Source organism: Drosophila santomea, chromosome 2L, assembly GCF_016746245.2.
Source record: "Drosophila santomea strain STO CAGO 1482 chromosome 2L, Prin_Dsan_1.1, whole genome shotgun sequence".
Classification (NCBI taxonomy): domain Eukaryota; kingdom Metazoa; phylum Arthropoda; class Insecta; order Diptera; family Drosophilidae; genus Drosophila; species Drosophila santomea.
Genome location: NC_053016.2, coordinates 20692234 through 20719846, shown reverse-complemented (window position 1 = coordinate 20719846; position 27613 = coordinate 20692234). Strand labels below are relative to the sequence as shown.

The following is a 27613-nucleotide window of genomic DNA, read 5'->3' as shown; positions in this document are numbered from 1 at the left end:
AACATGGCCTTGAAATTTTAATCAAGTTTCGCGCTAGCACCGTGCCTTAAGACTCAGATTTGAAAGAGAGACCCAAGGCTTGAACTTGGCCCCTTCCCGGCCACTTCGCCGAAAGTGCCCGTCATGATGGCTTAGTTCGACTTAGGAATACTTTATGAGTGTGCGTTTCAAGCACTGCGATAGAAACGAGTTCTATTGAACTTGGCACTGCTCCTCAAGACAGCAAATCAGACAAAAATAAAAGGCAATTCTGCGGCTACTGTGGGATTTTCGGACTTATTGTTTCCAAAGTGATTAATGACATATCTGGTTTCTTCTCTCTATTTTTTGGCAGCAGTACTGTGTAATATTTGCAGAATATTTTATTTCACCGGACGCACCAAAGAGTAACAGCGATAAAAACTACCCGGTGTGCACGAAGGATGGGTACAAATTTCAAAAATCTCAAAACATAAATGAACATTCTTGTAGAAATACCGAAACGAGCCATACACTTTATTGTTGCTTTATTTAATAATATTTAATAATAATTAGTACTTATTACTAATTCTGTAAAAAATAGTTTGAACAACAATTCTGGTTAGGAGAAAGTATTCTTGGTATGGGGTTTGCAAAAGCATTGCAAGTGAGAGTTAATAATATAATCGAATATAAAATATGAAAATAAATATTAAGCCAGCGGGAGGAACCTGAAGACATAAAATGAAGAAACAGCCATTTTTGTTTTCTTGAAAAATCCAATTTCGACGACAGGAAGAAATGTGTAATTTAGTTTTGAAAATTTTGAGTTATTCCCAGTCAGAACGGGTTTGTAATTTCTTTTTGACAGAGGCTCTCAATATTAAGGAACGACAATTACTAAGAGAATTAAAGCATTATATGTATTTCATGTGTATTTCATTGTAAGTTATGGATGTTCACCTGTAGGTATCGAGTAGATTAAATAACCATTAAAAAGCATAAGTGGGCAAAAATAACAATTTCCCACACTGCTGTACAAACATGTAACAACCATTTTTGTCTCAGAGTATTTTGTTCCTTCCCTACTACGTGTGCGCATTTTAATGACTTAAACTTTGCATTCGGGGTACAAAGTACACATACACGTACAAAGTACACGACAAAGCCCATTCTTATGCACATGGATATACATTATATAGATGCTCAGATCAGATGGATGGACAGATCGGTCTAAGGAGACAGACAAACAGCCGAAGGCCGAGTCATATTAATGCCAAAAGAGGCAGAGAATTGATTTATTGGGCACTGAATATTTGTGGATTGCAACTTCTGGTCTTCACATCGTACATTTATTTTATTTTTTCATTTTTGCGACCATTTCTTCAGTTATGATTGGGTCAAAGTGCTCGGATCTACCGCTTCTACATTAACGCATAATTTGCATTTCGCGTGAAATTTGCTGTTGGTGATCTGTCGAGTGATTCAATTTCAGCGTTGACTGAGATTGCATTCCGAACCGATACAACCCAACCCAGCTCAAAAATGAATTTCTTGTTAAAACTTGTGTGCTGTTGATTTTTTCGTGTTTTGGGTGTGTTCGCAAATTTTAAAATTTAAGCGAATATGCTGTCTGTTTGTCTTTCCAGAGTGTGTTTGGTATTAAAAGTCAAATGAATGCAGAGGCCACATCCTTTCCGATTGTTCTCCACCAACCGCTGGTCATGTGGATGCCACATTTTACATGTGTCGCTGAAGCGTTTTGCTTGCCATCTTACTCCGGTTTTCTTTTTTTTTTATTATTATTTGGATGGGGATTTATTCGTCATGTATTGCATGGAATTTGGCCATTACTTAGCCGAGTCTGTCACGCCCGAAGTGTGGTTGTAATTAATTAGCTCTTCAGAACTTTAAACTGGGAACGCATAATTTCTAACCATATCGTCATTTTTCTGTATTTAAGATAACCATAAAACTTTGAATATGATACAAAAAAACCAAACATTTTAAACTTCCAAAAAATAATTTCTGTTTTCAAGTTGGGCTTGCAGCTGCCTTAAAGGTCAATCACTATTTATTTAAAAGTCTCTATTATGACACCTTGTTGTTTTAGGCGATCCGTTTGGTTTGATTGACGAACGGTGGCAAATGTTTTGCTAACCCATCAGAAGTATTAACTTGCCTGACATTAAATTTTTATAGTCAATACTCAATTATACACAGAGAGTCTGTGCTTAACAAAATTAATAATAACATTTTGATTCATTGCATCCAAGGATTTCCCCCTACTTTCCTTTGCGACTGCAGAAGACGAGATAGGAATGCGTAATACATATGTGAGCATGAGTAAGGCAGCGTTCCACTTTGACATTGAGTTGCGTGATCCGAAGCGTAGCCCGATAAATAAACACTCTTCACTCTCTATGGATGAAAGCCAATTATTAGTAAGACGCAGATAAGGCAGCCCGACACACTGAATTGCAAGCTTGTTATGCTCCTTTGCCTGGTCACTTGGTGCTGCCAATTAAATTTTCAAATTCGATAAAAATCGCCAGAGCTCAAAAAAGGGATCAAAAGCATTTCCAACTACTTTAAAGACACATAAACTGCCGACAACCAGGAGCGGTAGAGGGGCAGCTTGAGTCGCCGTCTTGGCCCGAGTAGAAGTAGAAGGCAGATGCCACGATGGAGACCGCAACAGCTGCCAAATCGAGGGCTGTGGGCACTGGAGGCCGAAAAACACAGAATGAGACGGCGGGACGTTAGCAATTGGAATCTAATTTAAAATTAGTGCTTACAGGATTGAAATAAATTTAGTCAAGCGACGGCTGCCGGTCTCGGCCCTTTGTCCCTTCGGCCGACTGCTGAAAACAACAGCAGCAAACTCATTCAAAATGTGTCGACGAGCCTCGGTTCCGGTGGATGCCAGGTGGCATGTGGCTTGACGCTGACCGGGAATTGCGGAGAGCTCGGAAGTTTGGGATCGAGATAAAGCTCGCCCAAGCTAGTTTCACTTCGGGTAAATTTATCATAATTATATCTATGTTTTTTATCAATATATGGTCCGGCGAGTGTTTAACGATCTTTCGAGGATGATATACATTTATTATATGTATTTATGCGTTCGAATTCTGTGTAGATCCTTCAGAATGTCAGTGAAACCATTTTACATTTATGAGTAAACATCACAAAAAGTACCGCTAGCCGCCCACATATAACCAACACGTGGGTTGCCAAAAGAATTGTAAGCATAAGCTACTGCCACAAAAAAATTTTTTAACCCATTTTTCAGAGAATAAAGTTTATTATGTTTTATTCCACGTGTAAAGGATATAACGACAAGCTAAAAAAAAAAAAAAAAAAAAAGCTTGTGTGAAGATTGTCGTTGAATAAATACAAACTATACATTTAACACTGTCATTAAAAATCATGAACATTATTCGACTAGATATATGCTTTGTAAAAGGCACAGTAAAAATTGGTTGCAAAAGCACAACGAAAAAATTATGTGAAAACAATTTAATAAATTATTTTGATTGTATCATTGTTATTTTAGCAGAAAAAAAATAGACACTCCAAAATTAAAATTTTATTAAACAAAGGGTGAAATAAAAACCTAAACAAAAACTTGGCCTACGGCTTACATATGGCTTAGAATCAACAAAAAATAAAAGCGAAGTCTGAAAGAGGGGAGAAAATATTCCAAAGTAAACAGAAATACAATTTCGCTTTGTTTTTGAATGGATAGGTAATCATCAACATCGTAATCATTTCCACCACTTTATTACAAATGAAATTAGTTAAAAAAAACCGCCAAAAGTGGCAACGAGATTTTTGGTAGTAAAAATAGCAAGAAGTAAGAACGAAAAGCAACCAAAAGAGCAAAGGCAAATAGAAATCGCGTGTGCGCTGACGCAGCAAGAATAACAAAAAGTCCAAGTAAAAAATTCGACTATTCCGAACCCACCTCCATCTTACCACCTCCTGAACCCCTCCACCATTACTATAGTACAATTTTTCAAATAGTCAAAATAAAGGGGGAGCGAGACGGCTAGCACGCACAGAAGTTGTGTTATTATTATTTATAATTATTTTTTTGTTGCCAGCACACACACGATTCGAGTCAAAAGTGTGAAGCGTCTTTTGTTTTTTTGTTTTTTTTTGTGCTTTTGTTGCCACATTACGCCTCAACATTTAACCTTGAGTCGGGCGGGTCATCGGCCGTTTTGGCCAGCGAAAATTCTAACGATTTCGTTGTCAGCTACAACTACAATAGTACTCTGTATAACAATAACAAAAATGAGTGTAAAACCTGATGGGAATTACAAAAGTAGAACTTGCTTTGTTAGCTGATCTAGCTACTTATTCTTTTTCATCTGAGTTTGGAGTCATACCTGGCGTATGCGTAATAAATGAATTTCCGTGAGAGGGGTGTAGAAATGGAAGGTTTAAATCTGGATGCCAGAACAATGGGTTTGTTTAATTAAAGATAAAGGTCATAATTAAATTTTGTGAGGTTCAATTTCGTCCACACATCTCAATTACGATTTAAAGAATAAAGTAAATGTGTAGACTCACTGACCTCGTCCAATGCAAAGCAAACTAATTATGTATCACCTTCTTTTAAGCGAAAAATACATTCAGACGAGCAAACAAAACCTCTTGTTTTAATTAAAAAGGTTTTTAGCGGTATACTATCAATAGGTTAAACGACTTGGTCAATGGCTTATTTTCAAGATTTGACCTCTTCCTTCGGGTGTTGTACAGTGGATTGGGTATTGCGATATGTACATTTATTGTACTCTCCATCAACGTCATCAGCACGTGTCTTTATTAATACTCTCTAATATTTTCGCACAACGTTTTAATGGTTGTTATTTCCCACCAATAAACCTTCTCCGTTTCCATTTGATATTGTCCACTATATGTTTAAGGAAAAAATACTGCAAGTAATGAACGCGAAGTTCCAAACAGCAAAACACAAATCAATGTATGTATAAACGCAATGTCCCTTTCCTGGCCTTCTACTTGACCACGATATATCGTTACATACATAGGTATATCCACATATTTTTCGCCAGGTGTGTGTTTAATTCAAGTACGCTTGCCACTTTTTTCGTCGGTGCGAATCGAAAATAATTGCTTGACCGTGCGGACTCGATTTATATTCACCAGCATGAATGAACACGGCAACAAAAACTTCGAATTCACGGCTTATAAAATTAGGAACCGAAACAAAAAACAAGCCTAATTCTCATTTAAAAGTCTAATATGTACAGAAAATCTACTTTAAAAAAAACCAGATAGAACGCTATAGTCGAGTTCCCCGACTATCTGATACCCGTTACTCAGCTAGTGGAAGGAATCTAGTATACCCTTTCTTTACGTGTGATAGGTATAAAAACTGGGAAGTGGTGAAGTCATACACCTAACGCTGCACAATAAGTAAAAAGAAAGTACACAGCCACCAACTTTTTTTGTGTGGGTGGTTGGATGCCAATTGCAATTACCCAGTAATTTTTTAATTGCTCCGCCGCACTTCACTTGGGGCCAGTGCGTTTATCGTCTTAAATGTACAATGTATACATATACGCACAAGTAAAAGTGCCTGAAACTGTGTCAGGTTTAGCCGCAGGCATTATTTGTCGGCTGCGAAGGCTGCTTCAAAAGCCAAGTCCAAGTCCGAGAGTTTAGCGTTACCAATTTCTTTGATTCCATCGATTGTCTAGGCTAAGGTGGGCGTTGCTCGTGCTGATGTTTTTTATTTTTTGCCAAGCTATAGCTGTTTGATTTTTGAAGGTTTTTGCAAAAAAAATAATGAAAAAAAACGGCTTAACAAATATAAGTAATGCCGAAAAATGTATACGCAAAAAAAAGAAATGTTAAATAAGCACGCACTTATTTGCCTAAAACAAATTACAAAAAATAAAATAAATGTTACAAGGTTAAGCCTCGACAACGGCACGAATTTATTGTTTAAATCGAACAAACAAAAATTTTAGCACAGAAATGAATAATGAGCGAAACAAAATAATGCGAATAATTGGCCTAATTGTTGACCGATTTTTATTTAGTTTTCGAAATATAACAGTTCAGAAAAGGTCAGCTTGGTGATTTCGTGTTAATGGTGCTACTATAGAGATAAATAATTTTTCAAACAAAAATGTGCACCTATTAATCTCATAACTAATAGGTAAATGTAGGATAGTAAAATGCTAACTACATCTCCGGTGTAGTAGACAAAATCGTCCGTCCGTTGAACCCACTTGAGTGCTGTAAAAAATCCAATAAATATTTTCGCTTTAACTTAATTCCTAAGAATTTTTAGTGGTCGCTTTACGTGCCTAAGGCAATATGCGTTGCAGCAGAATTTTTACGAATTTTCGCCCATTTTCTACTAGTCTCGTAGTCATTATCTTATCAGGGTGATGGAGCCGAAGAAAACACGGAGAACAATTCAGCCACGGAACGTACTATATTTTGTTTATATTAGGAACAAGAAAAAAGAGCATTGTTTTTATGGCAAAATAAATAGCACAAATGTGCATTATCAGCCAGTGCTGGTATCTACAAAGTACCTCACACTAACACGCATATGGGCACACACACTCACGATTCACCAACACACAGGCACTAACCCCAATTCGAACTGAACGATTGCGGGGCACTGTGTTATCAACAACGCCCGAAAAATAGACCCAAGCACAAAAACTCACACCGTTGAGGGAAAGAAGCAAACAAAGTGGGCGAAAGTGGACAGTCACCTCTCTACTTCCCCCTCGCACTTTCTCGACGCCCTATTAAAGGGACCCGAAAAAAGTGTATTGGGAGCCTCTGAGCGGGGTCTTATTAAGTTATTGATTTGCAGCACGCAAATAACGCATCAACCTCAATTACAAACCACTGGACAACTTGAAACGTACCATGTCCCCAAGTTGAACGAACTTATCAGAAACAACAGCTAGCTAGCTTTGTGTTAAGCGCCTGCGACTAATTAAAATAATTATTGCTGGTACTTCCGCACTTCTCAGCCTGCAGTTTTAGTAGCCCCGCAGACCCTGAACTTGAACCCAGCTATGAGTCAAACAAAGCTAACCAGCATCGCCGACTGCAAATTAACCAAAATCGTTAAAAGTGAACATAACAACCGACTGCCAGTTCACGAACTCTTTGGCCAAGTGTGAAGGCTAAATAGCTCTGAACAAAGGAAAAACACGTTTGGCTTATTGGAAGTGCCGGTTTTCTGTTCAAAGGTCTATCATAAAGTCTATCATAGGCTAGTTGTCACTCCTCGGCGCCATTTACATATCCAGATGCCGAAGGCGAGTGTTCAGGCCCATAGCCAAGATACCAAGATACATATCTTTTAAAATAACATACGATATGCAAATACCTAAACTAAGTAGTTTTCTTTTAGGAATTAGCAACTACAATTTTCGTCCCTAAGAATAAATGAACGTAACGTAAACGCACCGTAACGAGTATTAAAATAAATAAAATTAAAAAAAGGTATGCTTCGATAATGGCTGCTAACTAACAGAAATGGAACCTTTAGCTTTGAGAAAGACAGAAAGCAGCGCTAGCCAATCCCATTCTGAGTTTTATTTGAGAAAGCAGCGTACACAAAGCGGAACTATTACGATTACGAAAACGAATCATTTTTTCCAAGGTGCGTGCTTCCTATGCAAACCAAATCGCCTCAATCACCTTATGGCCATTACAATGACGCCTAATGCTACAATCACCGCCGACTGCCCTCTCTCTCGCACAGTCGTCTTCCGTCCCGCTTTACACAAGCACGCGGTGCGCCCCAGAAATGCGTGTGCGTTTCCAATTTGGGTTACACTCAGTTTTCGCCGCCGAATGCTGCCCTACTTTTGAGATACAGATATTCAATACCCGCGCGGGAGTACGTAGCTGTTGCTGCCCAGCCGGCGATTGAAGTCCGCTTGTTTGGGGCTGCGTTCCGTCCCCGAAAACCAATATTTAGTTACGATAGGTGACCGATCGGCTTTCCCGACCTTTTTGCCGGGCCTCACAGTTGTAAAGAACACCGAATATCGTTTTGGGTTAATTTGGGTTTGTTTGGGTTAATAGACAGATCCGGGTCAGTCGCCCACGTGATGGATTCACAATTGTTGTTTTGAGACAGTCATCATTTATTTAAAACATGTTGAAAGCTAATGTTGTAGCTTGAATTTATCTAAAAAAAATTAATTTAATACTACAATATTAAGGAAATAACTTCCTTAATTGATTGTGAAACCGTACTCTGCAAGACATCTTCAATTCAAATTGCCACCAGCAGCAGCTCTCATTTGTCAGCCGACTGGTTAAGTAAAAGGGAGAAGGGTAAGGCAGAAGAAATTAAATTCTTCTGCATAAAAGTCTTTCCAGCATTTCCCTAGGTGTTGTGATTGCACTTCGGATACGCCGATTTAAAGCGCCCCATGCTGAGAGGGAATATATGTACATACAGCTAATGGCTGATGTCGTGGCGAGCTAGTTGACCTACTTTCCGGCACGCACTATCAGACGCCCCGCCACCAGCCACCCCCACATTTGTCCCCACTTGCTTGGTCTTACTCGCTAACGCTCGGCGTTCGTAATCAGAAAAACTTAGATAAGCCGCCTGTTCGTGGTTTTCCGCAAAGTCTACACATACCTGTAAAGAGAGTATGAAAATGCTCGCTTAGTAAATTTTATCTAAAAACGGGAAGATACGTCATTTAAATCTAAACTAAAAATAGAAAAGTGAGTAAAAAGTAATCAATTCTAGTGGATTTATTTTTTTTGATGTCAAGCATTGCGTGACAACCTCATACGTAATATTGTCCTCTTAATATGGAAATCCACCTCATTTTCGGCGAACAAAGGTCGGTAACTAAGGTCGAACATTATTTTAATAAACTATGGTTTGTAATAGCCAAAACTTAATCCTTAAATATTTCATTACAGATTTTAATTTTGCGCGCAGGTTAGGTTGGTCAGTTAAGCTCGGAATGCTGTCAATGCCATAAAGTCAATTATGCATTAAATTTAAAGAGATGTACCATATACCAGTTTCAGGAATAAGTTAAACATTCCTATCTTTCATCGATCGGGCATATACATAATACATACATATGTACATGTGTATGTACAAGGAAACATTTTAAAAAAATTCCCGAAGTCTAGTTTGATTAAATCAATCAGCGGAAAATAGGAGCTGCAGTTGCGATTTCTCCTCACACTGCCTACATGATTTTCAAGAGCCTTTCGCCGCTTCCAATTCGCACTTTCCTCCAAATGCTGGCAGCCAGCTTATTTCAAGTTCACTATCGACAAACGGGCAGCAAACAATGAATAATTTATGCAGAAATGATTATGTCGCTGGTGCAGTAGCGAGGAGTAGCGAGGAGGGGAGGGAAAATTGCCAGCAATCAGCGGCGCATAAATCAAAAATGTTGTTTTCATTAATCCATCAGGCATCTCCCTCTTCGTGGGGCCATCTCGATCTGCCGCGGTGCAGCTGAACACGAACATGAAAATGAAAAAGAGGCAAGGCAAAAGTGGAAAATCATGGCTCAGCTGCGAGCAACAACAACTTTCACCCGTCCAAAGAGCGGGATGGGCAGAAAGAAAGTGAGACAACTAATGCTCTTATAGAAGCTCAAAGTAAAGAAAGTTAAGAAACAGAATTCCCATTTGTCTTGTAGTTGCTGGTGTTGATGTTGTTGTTGATGTTGGTGAGCAGCTAAAACTCGTTTGGGAAGTAGAAGAAAGTTGCCTCGGCCGCTTTAAGAATGCTGGACTAATTGGACGGCGGCGAGAAAGAGATAGTTGTAGACCAGGGCTGGCCAGTGTGTTAGTTGGTCGGCATTGGTGTCCCTAGTTGCGGGAAAATTATCTCTCTCACTTCTCTTTTCTGCCCCAAGGCGATATTTTCCCTCGGCCCTGTCTCTTAGCGATTGCTTAATGCCAAGTATTCTCGGAATATTTGGTAATTTTTTTCTCTGCGTTTTGTTTGTTTGTTCCATTTGTCTGCACTTTCTCCCACTCTCTCTCTCTCTCTCTGTTTCACTCTCTTTTCACTTTTTGTTTCTAATCAAGAATAGAAACAGACACACTCGGTCCGGTTTTACGAAAATATATTTATACGAAAATATTTCACAATTTTGTTCGCTTTTTTTGGGCCACATTTGTGCATACACACTACTGACATAGTTCGGTCTTTCTATTATAATTATTAATAATATTTTTGTGTGTACAGTGGGGCAGAGCGAAACTTCCGCGGACTAAAACATTTAATACTGTTTTGGACATGAATTCATCCACAATCTGAGTAAGTTATTTTCTCGTAAGCCGCCTTTAAAATGGTATGGTCTGTTTTTATTATTTTAACAGATCTGATTAACTTAACAATATACATAATCTATTACATCTCCTCCTCGCTCTTTCGCGCCTTTTAAGCAGTTTCTGCTGCAATTAATCGTATTTCGCATCAATCAAATTTAAAATTGTGTTGACCAATGAAGCATTTTTAGTGCCGTTGACTTGCTTTTAGTCACAGCTGCAGGCTGTTGTGTCATTAACCTAAAAAACGTGTTTGATTAGAACGGCAGTGCGAGCGGGAGGGTTCTTTATTGTGCTTTATTGCACTCAATCATTGCTCCCTCTTTCTCTACCTACATACATATGTATAAGTAAATGACTGCTACCAAGTACAGCTATTATGTACATCATGTGCACGGAATGTACATCAGCTAACTAACCATGTGGCATTCTTGCTTATAAAATTTTTAGAATACGAATCACGTGGAATCGAGTTTCAGAGATAAACAATCACCTTATTATGCACAAATGTGCATGTGGGTTAAAACATTTCGAATGGTTATCTCAAAAGTATCCAAAACTCCGATATCGGGCTGTCAGAATGACAGTTGTAAGACAATTAAAATAAGCATAGCCAGGAGTCAAAGTCAAGCGACAGTCAAAGGGACTTATCAATGTCAGGCGACATTCTCGCATTGCAACTACAAACAAACGAAACAAATACCCAGTCGCAGCAGCAAAGCAACATCTCGTTTACAACAACTGTGGACACAATGTATGTACATAATATGTATCTGACTGCAGGAGCGGGTGGTGGGTGGGTGGTGAAGAGCGATAGCAATTGCAAGTGAACGGAGAGAGAGTGAACGAGAGTCGGTGAATGGGAGGAGGGAGGGGGAGGGGGAGGGGGCGAGGCGCGTTCTCGGCGCTCCGCTTCGGTGCTTCACGAAGTGCTTCGTGTTCGCCTGATCGCGATTGTCGATTGCTGACAGCAGCACCAGCAGCAAAAACAACAACTGAAACAACACTGTGAAATGGCGGCACAAAATCATTGACCTCAATTTTTCGTCATGCGAACACACACCAACATTTATTTGTATGTATGTATGTACATCGGTACTTGCGGTAATTGCATAGGTGTGCGAGAGTGCAAGTTAAAATAAAAGGCAAAAAACAATACAAATAAGAAAAAACTTGTCAACGGGCGTTATCGTTCGCCAGCACTGGTATTTTGCTTAAATTATTTGCCATTGTAGGACTGCTGTTTAACTTCATTTGCGGTCGTCCTTGAGCATCGGAACCCGCTTTAAACCAATTATTCACATATGTATGTACGTACATACATACTCATGTTTGTCATAAGACAGTGCGAATATCGAGCCACCCTAGTGCGTTTGACAAAAGAAATGCAAATAAGCTGGACGGCATGGGAGAGAATTGAAACGAAATGAGATGAGGCGAAACGAGCACCAGTTGTGCACAGACACGCAACCGAGTTTTGCTGCTGCTGCAACAATACCACTTTTTCAGGGGGCAAGGTCATGTACTTGAGCTTTTGTTCTGTACATCACGTTTGACAGAGCAGGGCAGCACGCTACGAGAGAGACAGGGCTGACGTCAATGTCCTTGCGGTTTACTTGGCCTCTTTCTGGGTCCTTGCCCAAAATGCAGTTTGAATTTTTGGGGGAATCAAACGCGGACTGCACTTCAAAGCTACCTTAGTCACTAAACCAAAAGAGGAAACCCAAATTCAGATTATGTAAATATCCAGTTTTTGAACTAAATTTTCCTTGAGTTATGTGAAACACTGACTTGTAATGCAATATGATCAAAGACTGCAAGATAACTTAATATTTGCATTTCCCACAATTGATATCTGGGACAGTCTGTTATCTTGTTTGCATAGTAATTCATTCAGATAGCATTGTTTCGTTTTATACTTTGCAGAAATATAAATTTAATGAAGCTGAATGCATATGAATATAAATTCTGTTTATATTATTTAATCTAACCGTATTTCAATATTATTATTAATAATTATAAGAATGCCTTTGCACTTACTCGCTCTATGACTCGTAGACTTAGGCAAAGAAAACGGCATTACTCACTACTTGAAGCCCAGACTAGACTTGACCTGCCCCACTCGCCTGTACAAATACAAGCCCATGACCCAGGCGCCAGCAAAGACGCCTTGATTGCAGATATTGGCCTTGAACTCTCGCTCGCGTCGTCAATCGAATTGGGTCAAATGCAAATGCTGTCCTGCCGTCGCTGCAGCTGCTGCTTCTGCTTCTTTTCCTGACCTGACCTGTCCTGGATTAGCCATTTGGCACGAGGTCAGTGCCACGGCAACGACCAAAGGCGAGCACGAATCGCTCGAGATGACGTCACTGCTCCCCTGCTCACCAATTGCAGTTGCAGCACAAACAGGAAGCGAAGAGTGGAGAGCCGAAGAGCACATCGCAACAGAACTCAAGTGAAGAAGCAGCATTCCTTCAGTTCTCCCTTTTCCGGCTGCTCGCTGCAGGGAGGCCCTAAATATAGAACGACTTGAGGTAGGTTCGAGCTCAACAACGAGCACTGCATCAGCAGCAGCCTCGGAATGGCACCAAACCGCCCTTATGACTGCATATGGCCCGGTGCAGCGTCTACATGACATGCACTCGTCCACGACACTGCTGATAGAGTGCCGAACAACAATGCTGGCTGCCTGTGTGCGTGTTTATTGCACTCAGCAGCAAACGAGCTCCTGATGATCCCGGGGAAGCGAACGAAGAAACATAAAATGGGTACCATAAAGGATTTTCGAATAATTAAATATAATTGGCCCACTACATCACTACAGATACAGATACTTAAATACTAAATACGGGAAAGAACTAACGAGAATCTGTGTTTAAAACTAAACTTAGAAATCGTAACATTTTCTCCCTTCAAATCTTTTGGATCTTTATTTAATATTTTATGCAGTTTTCAGGAAATGGACCATACTATGATTCTATAAGGTCATTATTTTAAGAAATTGGTATGTTGTGAGGATACAAGCTTAAGGAACTCCATTTTTTACAACGACTTTAGGAAGCACGAAAAATAACAATTTAAAGCAACATAACTGGCTTGCTCTGTACAGTTCATAGATCTTACCTGAAGATATAGAATTTACCGAATCGCTTCGGGGCGTGTGCTGCATTCCTAGGCCTCCCATTCCGCCTCCGCCCACTCCGACACCCACTCCGCCGCCGCCTCCTACAATTCCGATAAGGCCATTCGGGGTGCCATTCGCGTGGTGAAGAATACCCATTCCCCCGATACCTCCCCCGCCCCCCAGGTTCTGCTGAAGGTGGAGCGGGGTGGTTGGCGTTGAGGGGGTTGTGGAGTTGATGAGGCCTTGGCCATTCTGAATCTGTTGCTGCATTCCATTGAGGCCCCCATTGAGCATCCCGTTGGCCAACGCGCCCAGATTGGTGGCACCCGGAACATATTGGCTATTGCTGGAGCCTCCATTCCCATTCGCGTTGCCGTTGATCGGAATGATGGTTGTCTGAGCTGGCAGAGTGCTAGAGCAACCGTGCATGGCCAGCGTGATGACGCTCTGCTGCTGCTGATTTAGGCCATTGCCGTTGGAGCCGCCGAACGAACCGGATTCGTTGCCGCAAAGCCAAAGCTCCTGATCGCAATAGTCGTGCGAGTCCAGGGACGAGGGCGACATGTTCACCCCCGAGGGCAGGACGAGCCCGTTTGAGGAGGACGTGACCTCCGACGACGACTCCTCCGGTAGACGCATGAAGCCGCCGTTGTTTGACCAGCGCCGCTTCATCCTCTGGTAGCCAATGGCCGCCGTTTTGGGGCCGTTTTCCGTTCACTTGGCGTCGGCTGGGGACAAGGAGCTTGTCCCTGGCAGTTGGTCAATATGTGGAGAAGAACTATCTCCTGATGCTGTGCACAGCTCGGTTGTGCGGCTAGAGGTTCTACTCACTTCTGGCGGTGTTTTGTGAAATTTTGTGGCGGAGCTAGTATTTTTTGCGCACTTGCTTGCGTTCAAAATACATTTTCGCCCAAATTCCTGCTCATTCCGTGCGGGGAACAATCAGAGCTGTAAAAAAGAGTGGGTACAACCCATAAAGATGACTCAAAAGTGCCCCAGAGAAACCAGTTCTAGGCTTTATTTCAACATTTTGTGGTCACACTGGAAAATGAACGGTTCAACGCACCTGGGCGGGGGCAAGCTCATGAAATTTTCATTTCATTTAATTGCAAATTTTCGCACTACCTTGAACACGGCACTGGTCTGAGGCTAAGCCCAGAGAGAAGAAAGCTTGCCCAGCAAAAAGGAATACGTAATTCTTAAATAGATCAACACGTGCCCCAGTATCTTACAGAGAATTATACTTAAGAGATTTCCACCAATTGATAAGCTCGCTCCAACTGAATTTATAGTCATATAGAATGGTATATAGTATAACGTATAGAATAAGTTGACCCGAAGGTGGAATACATTTTAGAAACAATTTATCTTTTTTTTTTAAATTCAAGTTGTGAATTATTATCATGGCGAATCTTGATTGTCCCCAAAATAAATGGTCTACTTTAGTCGCGTACTTAACTTAACTCAATATTTCGTTGTATTTCACTAAATATGAACTTTTAACTTCACAATCATTCAATGGCACCCATCATGGGTGAATGTAAGTTTGATTTAAAAGTCACTGGACAGTACACCCACTCCCCCTTGCGTGACATGTACAAAGCTGCATTCGTTTCTTTTGGAAAGCCGGTAATAGCTGGCACTTAATTAGCGAAAGTCAATCGCCAGCATAGACAATTGGCATAAATAATAAATTCAAACGACCCAATAGTTTGTATTGACGATTGTCAACTTATTAACCATGGCTGGTCAGTGCGAGATGCGGATTAATCAAAGTACCGAAGTCGAGAATCCTCTGCATTTATGCCCGATTGACTCACTCTGCGATTTACAGGTGAATCATTTTTTGTATACTGGATTTCGACAGTTTCAAGCTGTGTGTTTTCTTCCCCAAGCGTGTTCTTTTATGGTCTACACACCATTAAGAGACCGGCACAACAAAACCGAGAGGCAAGAGCAAAGCGAAAATAAAAATAAAGCAAAAGTCTGAACTTTTCGTCTCTTTGTGCTATAAGGCACCAAAACTGGTTTTATGCCGTACTCATTCGCCAAAGAGCAAGCGAGACAATAAAAAAGCTTAGAAAATTTGAAAAGAATCTCGATCAAGCGCAAAGTGAAGAACAAGGTAAACTGCGAAGAAGCAGTCAGAATGAAAAGAAAAGGGAAGACTAGTCTAAGCTCGCGTGACGAGTGAAGGGTGAGGGGGAGGGCGAGGCACTGAGCCGGGATTTTGGCCCGCATTAAGGAAAAAACCTGTCGCCCTCGCTGCCAAAGTCGCTGCCGTCTGAATTCGTCGAGCAGCAACACAAAAACAATGCAAACAGGTTGTTCCTTGCCGTTTTTGCTTTGTTGTCTACAAAAATAATTCTGAAAACATCGGAAGAAGCAGAGACGGAACGCGTATTTATCGCATTCTGAATATACTACACACATTATATATACGACGTGTATATGAGCGGGATGCGCAGCGATACACATGCGTACGCGACATTTATGGCATTTTTGTGGTCTTGTTGGTTTTGTTGATGTTCTCTGTTGCGTTGCCACTTTATTTTGCCCACTTTACTTTTTCTTGGGTTTTCCCTGCTTCAGGAGTTCAGGCTGAAGTACAAACGACGTTGAAGAAGAGTCAAAAAGCCAAACACGCTTTTCCAGCTCCCTGTTTGCATTTTAGTACTAGGAACCAAACAGAGCGGAGTAATAGTTTTAGGAAATGGGGTGACACAATACTGAGATAAAGGTATCGTACAACTCTATTTATAGAATCTTAAAAAGTAAAATATTTAAAGTATTTGGAGCTTTAGGAGCGATAAGTTTTCCCTTAGCTTCATGTATCGGTAAATTGGATCTGCGGTCAATTATCACGAAAATAGTTATGCAAATTCAAAATTCAGTTGCATCCTAATAAATTGAACCGCTGTCTTTTAAAGAAAATACTTTGTTGGATATCTTGAATACAATTGCTAGCACCATATGGTAAAATTATTTAAAATCGTAAGTTAACTACCCAATTTCATGAATCGAAAGGCAGGAATTCTTTCTAAAAATTCCATTGATTCCTAACTCAACCCATTTAACCCTAAAAACTTGACTGACCCCTGATATAGTAGGGATAACCTGCTGGAACGTTTACTCTGCAAAAGTATGTCAATAACTGGCACGCGAGGCTCGATGGTTAGGATTCCCCCTCTCCTTCACGTACTTTTATTAGTTACCAACCCTCCCAAACTACTTTATTAAGAATTGTTGTACACGATACTGAAATCAATGGGTGGTGGTCAAATAAGCATGTGTTGGTGCCTTCAGCTCTGGTAGAGCGAAAACAATTAAACATCCGTTCCCGGATAGTCCAGCAGGAATAATATAATAGGCAAATGAGGAACGAATACTTTTGCGAGCGGATCATTTTATGTTCCTGCTGTTATTTTCCTGCACGTAAAACCAGCGCCGCGTGATTTCCATTTGCTGATAAGTGGAAGGAGCATACATGTGCGTTACGTTCCCACAAATTCCTTTAAAGGAAGAAAAAGAGTAGTGAAGCAAATGACCGATATTTAACCATATTTAACCTGCAGGCGATACCGTCATTGACCGTGCCAAACCGTATTTAACTCATAACTTGTAAAATATTTTACATAAATTAGAAAGGAAAATAAATTTATCCGTAGAATTAAAAAAATGTGCCTAAAGTTCCAATAATCTAGAATTAAAGGTTCCCAAAATTCCGACGTTTACACGGACGGGACAAAAGGCGACAATAGTTCAAATAGGGTGTAGTTTTAATCACTAAACACTAAATTTTTTTAATTTCAGGATCACCATAATTCACAAGAGGGTCTGCAAACCTAACGGTTGTTTCTTTCCATATATCTGTATTTCTCCCACTATCAGCCCCAACACATTACCAAATTTAACCAAAAGCTGGTTCAGCGAATCTTTCCGCGAACTCAGTTGAATGCGATTCTTTTTTTGATTGTGATTTTTTAAAAGTTTTCTAATTTGGTTAAACATGAATAATTGACACATATCCAATATTTCGTTTAAGACAAATCTAAAGTAAGCTGGTGGAATTCGTTTCAGTTGGAATTGGTGCGGTATGTTTTAAGAATACAACATGCATCGTAAGATTTCAATAAAGTTTTGTTAACTTTAGAAGATTATGAAATTTGATGGCTTCCATTACCAAAAACTAGAACACATCTCGTTTTCAATAAGTAGGCTATAACATGGAACCTACATTTCCATTAGACGCATCTTCAGTTCTGTATTTCTTCAGCTGCTTACTTTCCCAAGCAGATCTGTTAACGGAGCTAAATATCCCAGAGTCTCCTTTTATTAATTCACATGTTCTTTTTAATTTTATCGACAAAAGTCTTTGCACAAAAAATCAATTAGCAATAAAAGCTATAGAAACTTTTTAATGCTATGCCCGAAAAAGATTTATAGCATTTCGCGATGGTCCGCTTTCGGCTTATTTAGAGCACTAAGCAGCAACAGGGCACGCGTGTGAAATAATGGAACAGCAAATATTTTATTAAATAATATTTAAAACTTTGTACATCCCTAAGACAAATACAGCTTAATAACCTTGAAGCATCAACAACTACAAATAAATATAAGAATTGATAATAGGTGGCAAGAGGAAAAACCCTAGCGACGCGTCACGACTGGCCCAAAGTTTAGTAAAACTGGTTAATGTTAACTGGCCCGGCATTAAAAATGCGCTTGAATCATTTCCTTTTCCGGTTAGTTGGTGTCTGTCTTGCTTTCTGCGGCGTCTCGATTTGCATTTATAATCAATAACACTAATGGTTTGACCTTTCTTGACGGCAAAGAAGACACATTAAACCCAATATAGAATGACAGCGCACTGTGTGAAACCAGATTTAAAACTCATAGTTGAGGCTTGAGAAATTATAGACCACACTAACTTAACTGGATAACTCATTGTTTTTACGAAATAATAATACATCTGACATGAGTAGAATTGTCTAACGGTATTTTCGGGAAAAGCAAAAACCATTAACAAAAAACTGATTTTTTGACATAAGTTATTGAATTTAATAGTTATAGGGGAAAAGATTTAAGAAACCACACTAACTGAACTAGATAACTCATTGTTTTTACAAAAATAATACATTTAAATTGAGCAGACTTGTCTAACGGTATTTTCCGGTAAGCAACTGAACACAATTAACAAAAAACGGATTTTTTTTTTATGTCATTGACTTTATTAGTTACAAGGGATAAGTCAATGATAAGAATGACGACGGCAAAATCCGCTTGCTTTTCAGATATCTGAGCTAGTTTCTAAAGACTTTAACTTTACAATTTATTACAACTACATTTTCGCGTTGTTTGGATGATCAACAACAACAATATAATTGTTTTGTCTACTTGGAAATCAGTGGAAAGTCATGGAAACTCTCGTCGTCGGCGATTGTCTGCGAAAGTGTTGGCAGCTCGACTTTGTTACTAGTCTGCGAAAGTCCACAAGGCACAACTTGTTCCAACCTCAATTGCTTTATGGCAGGCTTCTGTTAAAATGCATTTACACACATTGCGTCTATTCAGACCAAACGGAAAGGAAAACCATCTGGAAAAGGCTGCCAAGATAAAGCACTCAATGCAATTGATGCAAGAGCACATACAATGGCACCTGTTTGCCATTCCCGTTCCCCATTTTTATCCAAGGGCTGAAAAACGGAGTGGTGCTCTCTCTCGTGACCCACTGGTCTGTTCCAATAAGTTTGGCCGCCCCGGTCGTGGTTATATTAAACCTTTTTAAGGAGGGGTGGTGTTTGACACTTTTGAAAAAATTATGAAAGATGGTATTTCAATTATTTAGGATGATTTGAATCATGGATGATAGTATTGAAAAAATACCGGGAATTCGGTTTTCTCAACATGGTGGAAGTAAAACACTGAATACCATGTATAGACATACATATATCTATATATTTGCATAAAATCGCATTAAAATTTGCCATTTGGCCACTATAATGTCCCATAAAACATAAACAACAGCGGCAAAGACGAAGTGGTCGACGCCATAGGATATAAGCTACTTTTTTGTGCCGTTTGTTTGTGTCCAGAAAGTGTAGCAAAGAAGAAAAAGCGAATAACTTAATGTGCAAAAAGCAGTTGGAGAAGAGAATATCTAGTCAAGTGGTTCGACTAAAAGATACCTTGCACTTCTTCAACAAATTTCAAAGTATATATGCAATTCTGAACCAACCCAATGGCACTTTTTAGATTATACGGGCGGGACAGTTTTTCGAATTTATGTGGACTTGGCCAAGGCTAGAAATAAACTTGCACAACTCAGGCACCGCAAGAACCTATATACGGTGTAAGTAAGTGGTATCAAAACAGAAAAGAGCTATAAAGTCGAAACTATAAGCAGAGACGCCCAGGAAACAATGGCGAACGGGTGCCGGTAAGTCAGCGGCGTCAAGGGGATTGGACAAATTAATTGTGGGAGAGTCAAACTAATGTTGGGGACTTTAACGAAACCTTAGCGTAAAGAACGCTGTTACCTAATGCTTCATTAAATTAAGAAAGAAAAACCTAAGCGCATATGCAAGAGGACTTCATGAGCATAAATATGTCGCAGTAACTTTTAAGCAATATCCAAAAGAAAGAAAAAACTTAAATCCATAAAATTTTAGACTTTTTTAAAGAAGAAATGTTATATTTATTGGAGCCAAAAAAAAATCATGTATATGTACATATATGTATGTACATATGTATATACAGTTTGACAATATAGTTTACATGTTCCCCAGCATTTACATCTCAGCCCAAACCGTATAAAATTATTTTCGAGCCATTTGTTGCCACTCAACAAATCGAATATGAATACACCGAATTAAACCTCATCAACAGAATATATGATGTAAAAGTCAGAGTAAATCTGTTGGCTAAGTTTAATAAATGTCCACTTTAATTTATTGAAATACATGCTAATTACGCAGTCGAGTGATTCCCTAGACCAACATACACATGTCCCTCTACACCGAGGATCTATAGTGCCCGTGGCCGTGCCCGAAAAAGATTTGATTATGTTTACGCAGGCGAAATACACGATTTTTAACGTTCTCTCTTGACCGTCTGTCAGTTGTCAAGCCCATAATTAATGTATTGCCAATCGAACCGCCATCCCGAACATGTGTATCATTTTGGGACATCATAATGCCTGTGTCTACAACATGAATTCATCTATGCGAACAAATGATCTGTGTGTCTTGGCATTGAAAATTTGTGGTAATGTATGTAGATTTCATTTCGGCTGGATGAATAAGAAATGAAAATTGGTTTTGCTCATACAAAGTGACAAGTGCGCCAAGACAAACACATTAAGGCCTAAGCAAATCGAAAATGGTTTCCGCTTCCGAACATCGAACTTGTTGCCCAACTCACATCTTTCGTTTAGCAGTTGACCACAAAATGTTGTTATGGAAAACCAAGGTGCCCACACTCACCATATTCGTCAATATAGTGCGCCAGTTCTGCTACTAATCCAAAAGTATCCATGAGCACACTGCGTTCTCGAAAAAGGTATTTCAGTTGACAAAGCACTATTTGGAATGTTAGATAAAATCTTTTCACTACCTTTATGTATATGTAAGAGGATCCACGGCACAAATCCCTCACACACTCGCGCACTATCTTCGATATATGTAATTTTGTAGATGCGGAAAAAGTCACAGACGACGACTAGACGGGCGTCTTATGTCTGTGTGTCACGTTGCTGATGTTTGATTTCGAGTTCTGGCTTTCGTTTGTTCCTATTTACATTTAGGTCCCGCTAAATTTTCTCAACCGCTGCACTAGGCAGCCGCCATATAATATTTGTACAAATATGAATATATACTCTCGGTTTCCGGTTTTTAAGAACTATTTTCTTGTCATTCCTCGCCACATATGTATTTTTACTATTATTTGAGTTTCAGCTACAATGCATTTGCACTTTATATTAATCTCTGACGATGAATTGCACTTGTTGTGTTTGTTGGGAGAACTGGAATTATTTGGGTTTTGTCTAACAATTTTTCATAAATATAGGTGTATATGTGATTTAAACATGTATTTTATTTGGTTACAACATTTTGGGGGGTTTATTTGAAAATGTTCGGTGCTTGGGTTTATCGTACTACTACGTTGTCGTTTTGAATTGTGTGCTGTGTTTTGTATCTTGTTTTTAGACGAACGCGATCGGGCTTCGTACGTGCGAGCGAACAACCGTTAACAACAAAGTCCAAAAAAATACTAAATCGAGACGAACAGAATGTTAAACCACCACAGCAAATCAAACTCACCACACACTAACACAATAACAGTGGCTGCTCAGCCGACGCAAAAAAGAGCAAAAAACAAGACTGCTTCAAAATTTCTCATTTTTTTCATTTCAAATTTTACGCTCTAAAACGAAAAAAGAGAGAAAGAGAGTCAAAAGCGGAATCGGCGCTAAAGTTGAATGTGAAACGCAGGCAGCACTCACTCACACAGCTCCAGACACACACACACTAAGCAAGCAAGCGACTTGAATGAAAATGCCGATGCAATCCGGCACGTATTTGTATCTGCGAGCTGTGTGCGAACGTATACGGCCGTGTCTGCGTGAGTGTGAGTGCCATCATCGCTTTTATTTCTTGCTGCTTTATTTTCGGTTTTCTACATATATTTGTTGTTTTTTTTTCGTTCATCGCTACTTTCGGGTGCACAAGTGTAAATTCACACGTACAAAGGTACATACATTTGAAATATTTTCACATAGTGACGCTTTGCAGTAGGTTATCAACAATTTCAAATAGGTAAAAGTACGATAAGTCGATTTTATAATTAAGGGACGTAAAACCGTTTTATTGGAATATATTTATTTGAATAATTACATCAGAAAACAACCATATTTGTCGGTTTTAAACTATTAAATTATGATGTCCCACCTATCATTTATTTGGCTTTATTGTGGGCTCACTAATTCACCTTTGCGATTGCCTTTAATTTTCAATAAACGTTTAGCTTCTAATGTATTTTTTAATACAACAATAAGATTTTAATTAATAACAAGACAGCTAGTGGAAGTTCGAAGAAGAAATTTCAACACTGTCAGTTTTTGGGGATTTGTGGGCGTTAGAGTGGGCGCAGCAAAAATTGATTCGGCAAATCGAGATAAATTTACAAGAAAACAATGGCATAGTTTTATCCGGCCAAAAATACTTTCTCACGTCAGCTGAATGAGTAAAAAATCAAGATAGAGTCAGAAAACCTTATAGAGTCCTCCGAAGGGGTAAAGGAATTTGACTGTTTTCCATTTGTTGGAAGGGAAATCCAACAGAATTCAGTTGTATTGTAGACACCGGTATTTAAAGCAGACACAACTAGACGTAATTGATGTAAAGGAAGAAGATCACCAGGGTAAAAAGAACTCAGATCAAACTAACACGAAACAGGGAACAGCCGCAAAAGTATCTTAGTACGTCCATATGTACATATGTATATGTATGTACATACACGTAACGCCGCCGTCTGCTGGGCGACGTATAAATTGCACATTTCAAATACATTGTGGTTAAAAAGTCAGAGCAAAGCGAACCGAGATACTCAGATACAGATACGCACACATCGCTGCAGATAATTGTTTGCCCCCTCCCTTTCCTACCGCCCCCCCCCAACTGCCTATCGAATTGCTACATATTTACTTAACGTCGCTGTGTGCGTCGACTTGACGCGCTGGGCAAGTTCAAGTGTAGAATGCAATAGAAAATTGCATTCGCCAGAGCGAGTTGCTCTCTCGCTCTCTCGCTCTCTACGCATACGCATAGAAAAGCCGGCAAAATGCAAGGGTAATAGAGATGAGGTGTGGGAATGCGGGGGTGGTCGTGCTGACGGGGACAGTTGTTAGCATGTGGTGAGTTTCGTTCTGTTTGGGGTTGGCTGGACACATTGAACCACAAAAGTTCAAGATGAAAACACAAAATATCAACAATGACAGCTGAGTAGTGGGGACTGCAGAGGCTTGGTGTTCTTCTACTTGTACTTGTTTGGGTATACCAATGCAAACACAGCTGCAACCCATAACTGCTTTTATGATGATTTTCTTCTCTTTCGTCCTTTTCCTCATTTTACTCCTCCACACATCCCTTACTCTTCTCCACTCCCATTCTTCTTCTTCTTGGCCGACTGCCAAACGACTCTCAGTTCAGTAGTACACTAGAGCAATTGCTTAGAGTATGGGTGCAACATGTATCTGTGCTTTCCTATGTGTATCTGTGTATCTGTGTAACTGCATGTGGGCGTGAGAGAGTTTGTCTAGCTTTGGGGGTGAGAGTAGGTGAGAGAGGGGGGAGCGATCGAAGTCATGTGCATGCCTTTTGTTGGGGTAGTTCGTCGGAAAATAAATGAAATAGAAGAGAGCCGAATGCCAAATAGTGAAAACTTGAACTTGCTTGAGTAGACGATACCGTTCATAGAAAGAAAGAGGTTTGATGTGAGTTAACATAGCTCTTAAAAAACAAGCTTTTTTAAAAGAAGAATTGTTGTCTGTTTAGAAACGATTGCTTTTGAGTAATTTCACCTAAAACGAAAATAAACAAAGAAACACTTCTTTGTATAGCTTGATTAAACTTATAACTAATGCTCTAATCATTAATCACGTTGACCTTTTAGTCTGAAACACGTCTTCGTTTAAGATGCAATATATCGGGTGTATCCAATTTGAATAAGTTGTCTTCTAGTTGGAACTAGTTCATTCTTATTCATTTTATCCTGTTATTGCAGTGCACAGATAGACACAGATAACACATAATGTATCTGAGCATCATCCACCAGCTACATTGGCTACGTGTGTGTATCTATGTGCATTTAGCGAGCGAGATAGCTGGCTAGAAAATAGAAACAAAAGAAAGGACAAAAAACTTGTCTACATGCCTGTCGCTCAAGCTGCAAAATTTATGCGAAGACACACAAATCCACTGAACGACCGACCGACAACGACAACGCTGCCGATGGTTGTTGCTGTCGGTGCCTGGTGTTTTGGTTTTATACCCATAGACAGACTGCACCAATCTGCTTCTGCTTCACAACACCATGCCCCCGCTCATCCTCACCATCAAACCATTAAATGCAAAAAAGGCCGACACAGACACAGAGAGAAAAGATGTACAATTCACATAAGAAGAAAAAGCACACCAACACTTCAGATATTTAGAGATATTATTTCTTATTTAGCTACAGTTTCTTGGGCTTAGTTCATGAAGTTTAAAGCGTGCACGAACGTTTTATAATTTGTTTTATTTTTATATTTTTTTTTGCTAATGTGGTTTGCCTTGTGTGGCTGGGGTTGCTTCGCTTCGGATCAGAGCGGTTCGGCTTGTCTTTTGGTATGATTTTGACTTTGAATCGGGTGCCACAATAAGCAGAGGGCAGGCATAGAAGGGAGGCCAAGTCTGGTTTAGTGTCGCTCAGTGGCGGGGCGACGTTTTGCAGTTGAGGTAGTCGTGGTGAGCCGCGCGACGAAGACTGGAGGAACGGGCAGTAAAAGTGGGCAAAAAGGAATAGATGACTCCACGTTGGGCAAATAGGCAAAGATTGGCGGTTGTTTACCGATAAGCGCCCATGAATGGGTGACGGCAGTAGTCGACAGACCAAAGGAGAGCAAGTGCCATAGTTATCCAGACGGGCTGTATGTACTATATGTACATATGTAAACACATGGCCCTGCCATGCAAGTGGTTGGTGAAAAGGTCATGTACAGACACAGTGGGCCGAATTGAGCAAGTGTAATAAGATTTACGTGGGCTTGCCGATGTTGCTTTGTCTAGTTTTGTATTACCGCAAAGAAATAGGATAACGCATTATTTGTATTATCCATACTTACTTGCAATAAATTATATAGTATGTTATGTTGTTAAACGGGATCACTAGCCGAGTCGATACAGCCATGCTCTAGATCAAGATCTCAGGATCTGTAAGATTTTGGCATTGTCAATTTGGCCATGCCCATTCTGACGCCCATAAAATTAATATTTATATGGCCAATGTATTTGCTTATCCATCATAGATTAAAAAGAGTCGATGTTTTACACTTCCCGACGTGCAATTTTCCAAAGTAGTCTGTGTTCTATTAATTTGCAATTTTACAAGAAAAAAACTATAAAATTACTTTGGACTAGGATTCGGTCATTATCCAAGATCTAGTCAATCTTTGAATGGGACCTGGTAGACTCGTAGCAAAGAAAATAAATACTTATTATTCGAAAATAATATGTTAATGAAATTTGTTTTTCACTCTTTGATATTTTGCTATTTAAAAAAATTGTTGGGGGCCTTAACGGCCCATTGCGTTTTCATATTTTACAGTGCGAATATTTACATGTTTTGTTGTTTATGTTGACTTATGGCATGACATTATTTCATTAAGAGTGACGAATTTTGGGGTAACACCAAACGAGCTCCCAACATTTTTGTAGATGTGTGGCATCCTGGGTGCCAACAATTCTGATCATAATGCTCACTGACAGGTAATCCCCCAGCTTGCATACTAAGCAAAAAACCAGCGTACGAACATATTTAATTGGCGTGCCCTTGTCGCGCCAGTTATCGATAACTATTTCCTGAACAAGTCAACTGGATCGCAATACGGGCAAAACAAAAACTCATCAGTATTCAGGAGGCTGGGGAAACTGAGCTCTTGTTGTGCAAGTGCCAACTCATTGGCTTAGCTGTGAGTGTTGGGTGCTGTAATTGCAACACGCGCTACTGCTTTAACCGGGGGCTAGGAGCTGATGCTCCAGTAAGCACCCGACAATGCTGGCTGATAAAAACAAAGCTTTTGGCTACAGAAATAACCATGCACTTGCCACAACGCAGTTTGCGTCGTCCGTATTTGGGGTCCCTATGCACCCATACACCTCAGGCCACACCAAGAACTAAGGCAAACTCGTGATTATTATACTAGGGTATACTAGATTCGTTGAAAATATGTAACAGGTAGAAGGAAGCGTTTCCGACCATATAAAGTATATGTAATATTCTTGATCAGGATCATTAGCCTAGTCGATCTGGCCATGTCCGCCTGTCCGTATGAACATCAAGATCTCAGGAACTCAGAAGCTAGAAGGTTGAGACTAAGCATACAGATTCTAGGGACGTAGACGCGGAGCAAGTTTGTAGACTCATTTTGCCACGCTCTTTCTAACGCCCACAAACCGTCCAAAACTGCCACGCCCACACCTTTGCAAAATGTTTTGATATTTTTTCACATTTTTGTTACTCTTGTAAATTTCTCTCGATTTATCAACAATTTTTTTGGTCACGCCTACTCTACCCACACACCCCAAAAACGTTCACTGTGGAAATTTCTTCCTCGCACCTACACTAGGTATCAGATAGACATGAAACTCTCTTGTTTTTAAATTGCATTTATTTAATCAAGTGTGCATTGGGCTGCCATGCTGTCGATGCACGATGCATGTCAAACATTTAATTAGTGCAAATTTCTTTCACTGTTTGGGATTCTGTTTATTTTGTATTGTTATACACGTTACTCGTAAAGTAAAAGGGTATACTAGATTCGTTGAAAAGTATGTAACAGGCAGAAGGATGCGTTTCCGACCATATAAAGTATATATATTCTTGATCAGGATCAATAGCCGAGTCGATCTGGCCATGTCCGTCTGTCCGTCCGTCTGTCCGTCCGTCTGCCCGTATGAACGTCGAGATCCCAGGAACTATAAAAAGAAAGTTGAGATTCAGCATGCACACTCCAAAGACATAGACGCAGCGCAAGTTTGTCGATTCATTTTGCCACGCCCACTCTAACGCCCACAAACCGCCCAAAACTGCCACGCCCTCACTTTTGAAAAATGTTTTGATATTTTTTCTTTTTTGTATTAGTCTTTTAAATTTCTATCGATTTGCAGGATTCAGGAGATTCTGTGAATAATCTCTATGCGAAAAATCCTTAAAAAAGGGCAATGTACGAATCGCGACGCAGCTGCTGCGGTTCTTAATTCTTTTGGCCTTTTATCTAATTAGTTCATAAAATGGGAAACCCCAGACACGCACACAAACAAACAATAGCCTAAAATTAAAACGTAGCTCAAAATAATAATAAATAGAAACGGGATCCACAAATTGTTAGTCGCGTTGCAAACATATCTTTTTAACCGGGCATGTTTTCATGTTATTAAG

The 27613-nt window shown here is 39.8% G+C and overlaps 1 protein-coding gene across 3 annotated transcripts in view; it reads right to left on the bottom strand.

Moving 5' to 3' along the window:
* The window catches only part of LOC120444061 (ecdysone receptor), a 57089-nt gene that overhangs the window by 11748 nt on the left and 17728 nt on the right, over positions 1-27613 (bottom strand). The window contains exons 1-2 of one of the 3 annotated variants that reach the window (XM_039623568.1): positions 20902-21670; positions 13417-14365 (exon numbers count right to left, since the gene is read on the bottom strand). The exons of 1 other annotated variant lie outside the window; for it this stretch is intronic. In XM_039623568.1, the coding sequence (XP_039479502.1) occupies positions 13417-14089 (673 nt within the window). In that variant the 5' untranslated portion in view covers positions 14090-14365; positions 20902-21670. Of the gene's footprint in view, positions 1-13416; positions 14366-20901; positions 21671-27613 lie in introns of those variants that run through there. One more of the 3 variants, XM_039623571.2, reaches the window with a different exon arrangement.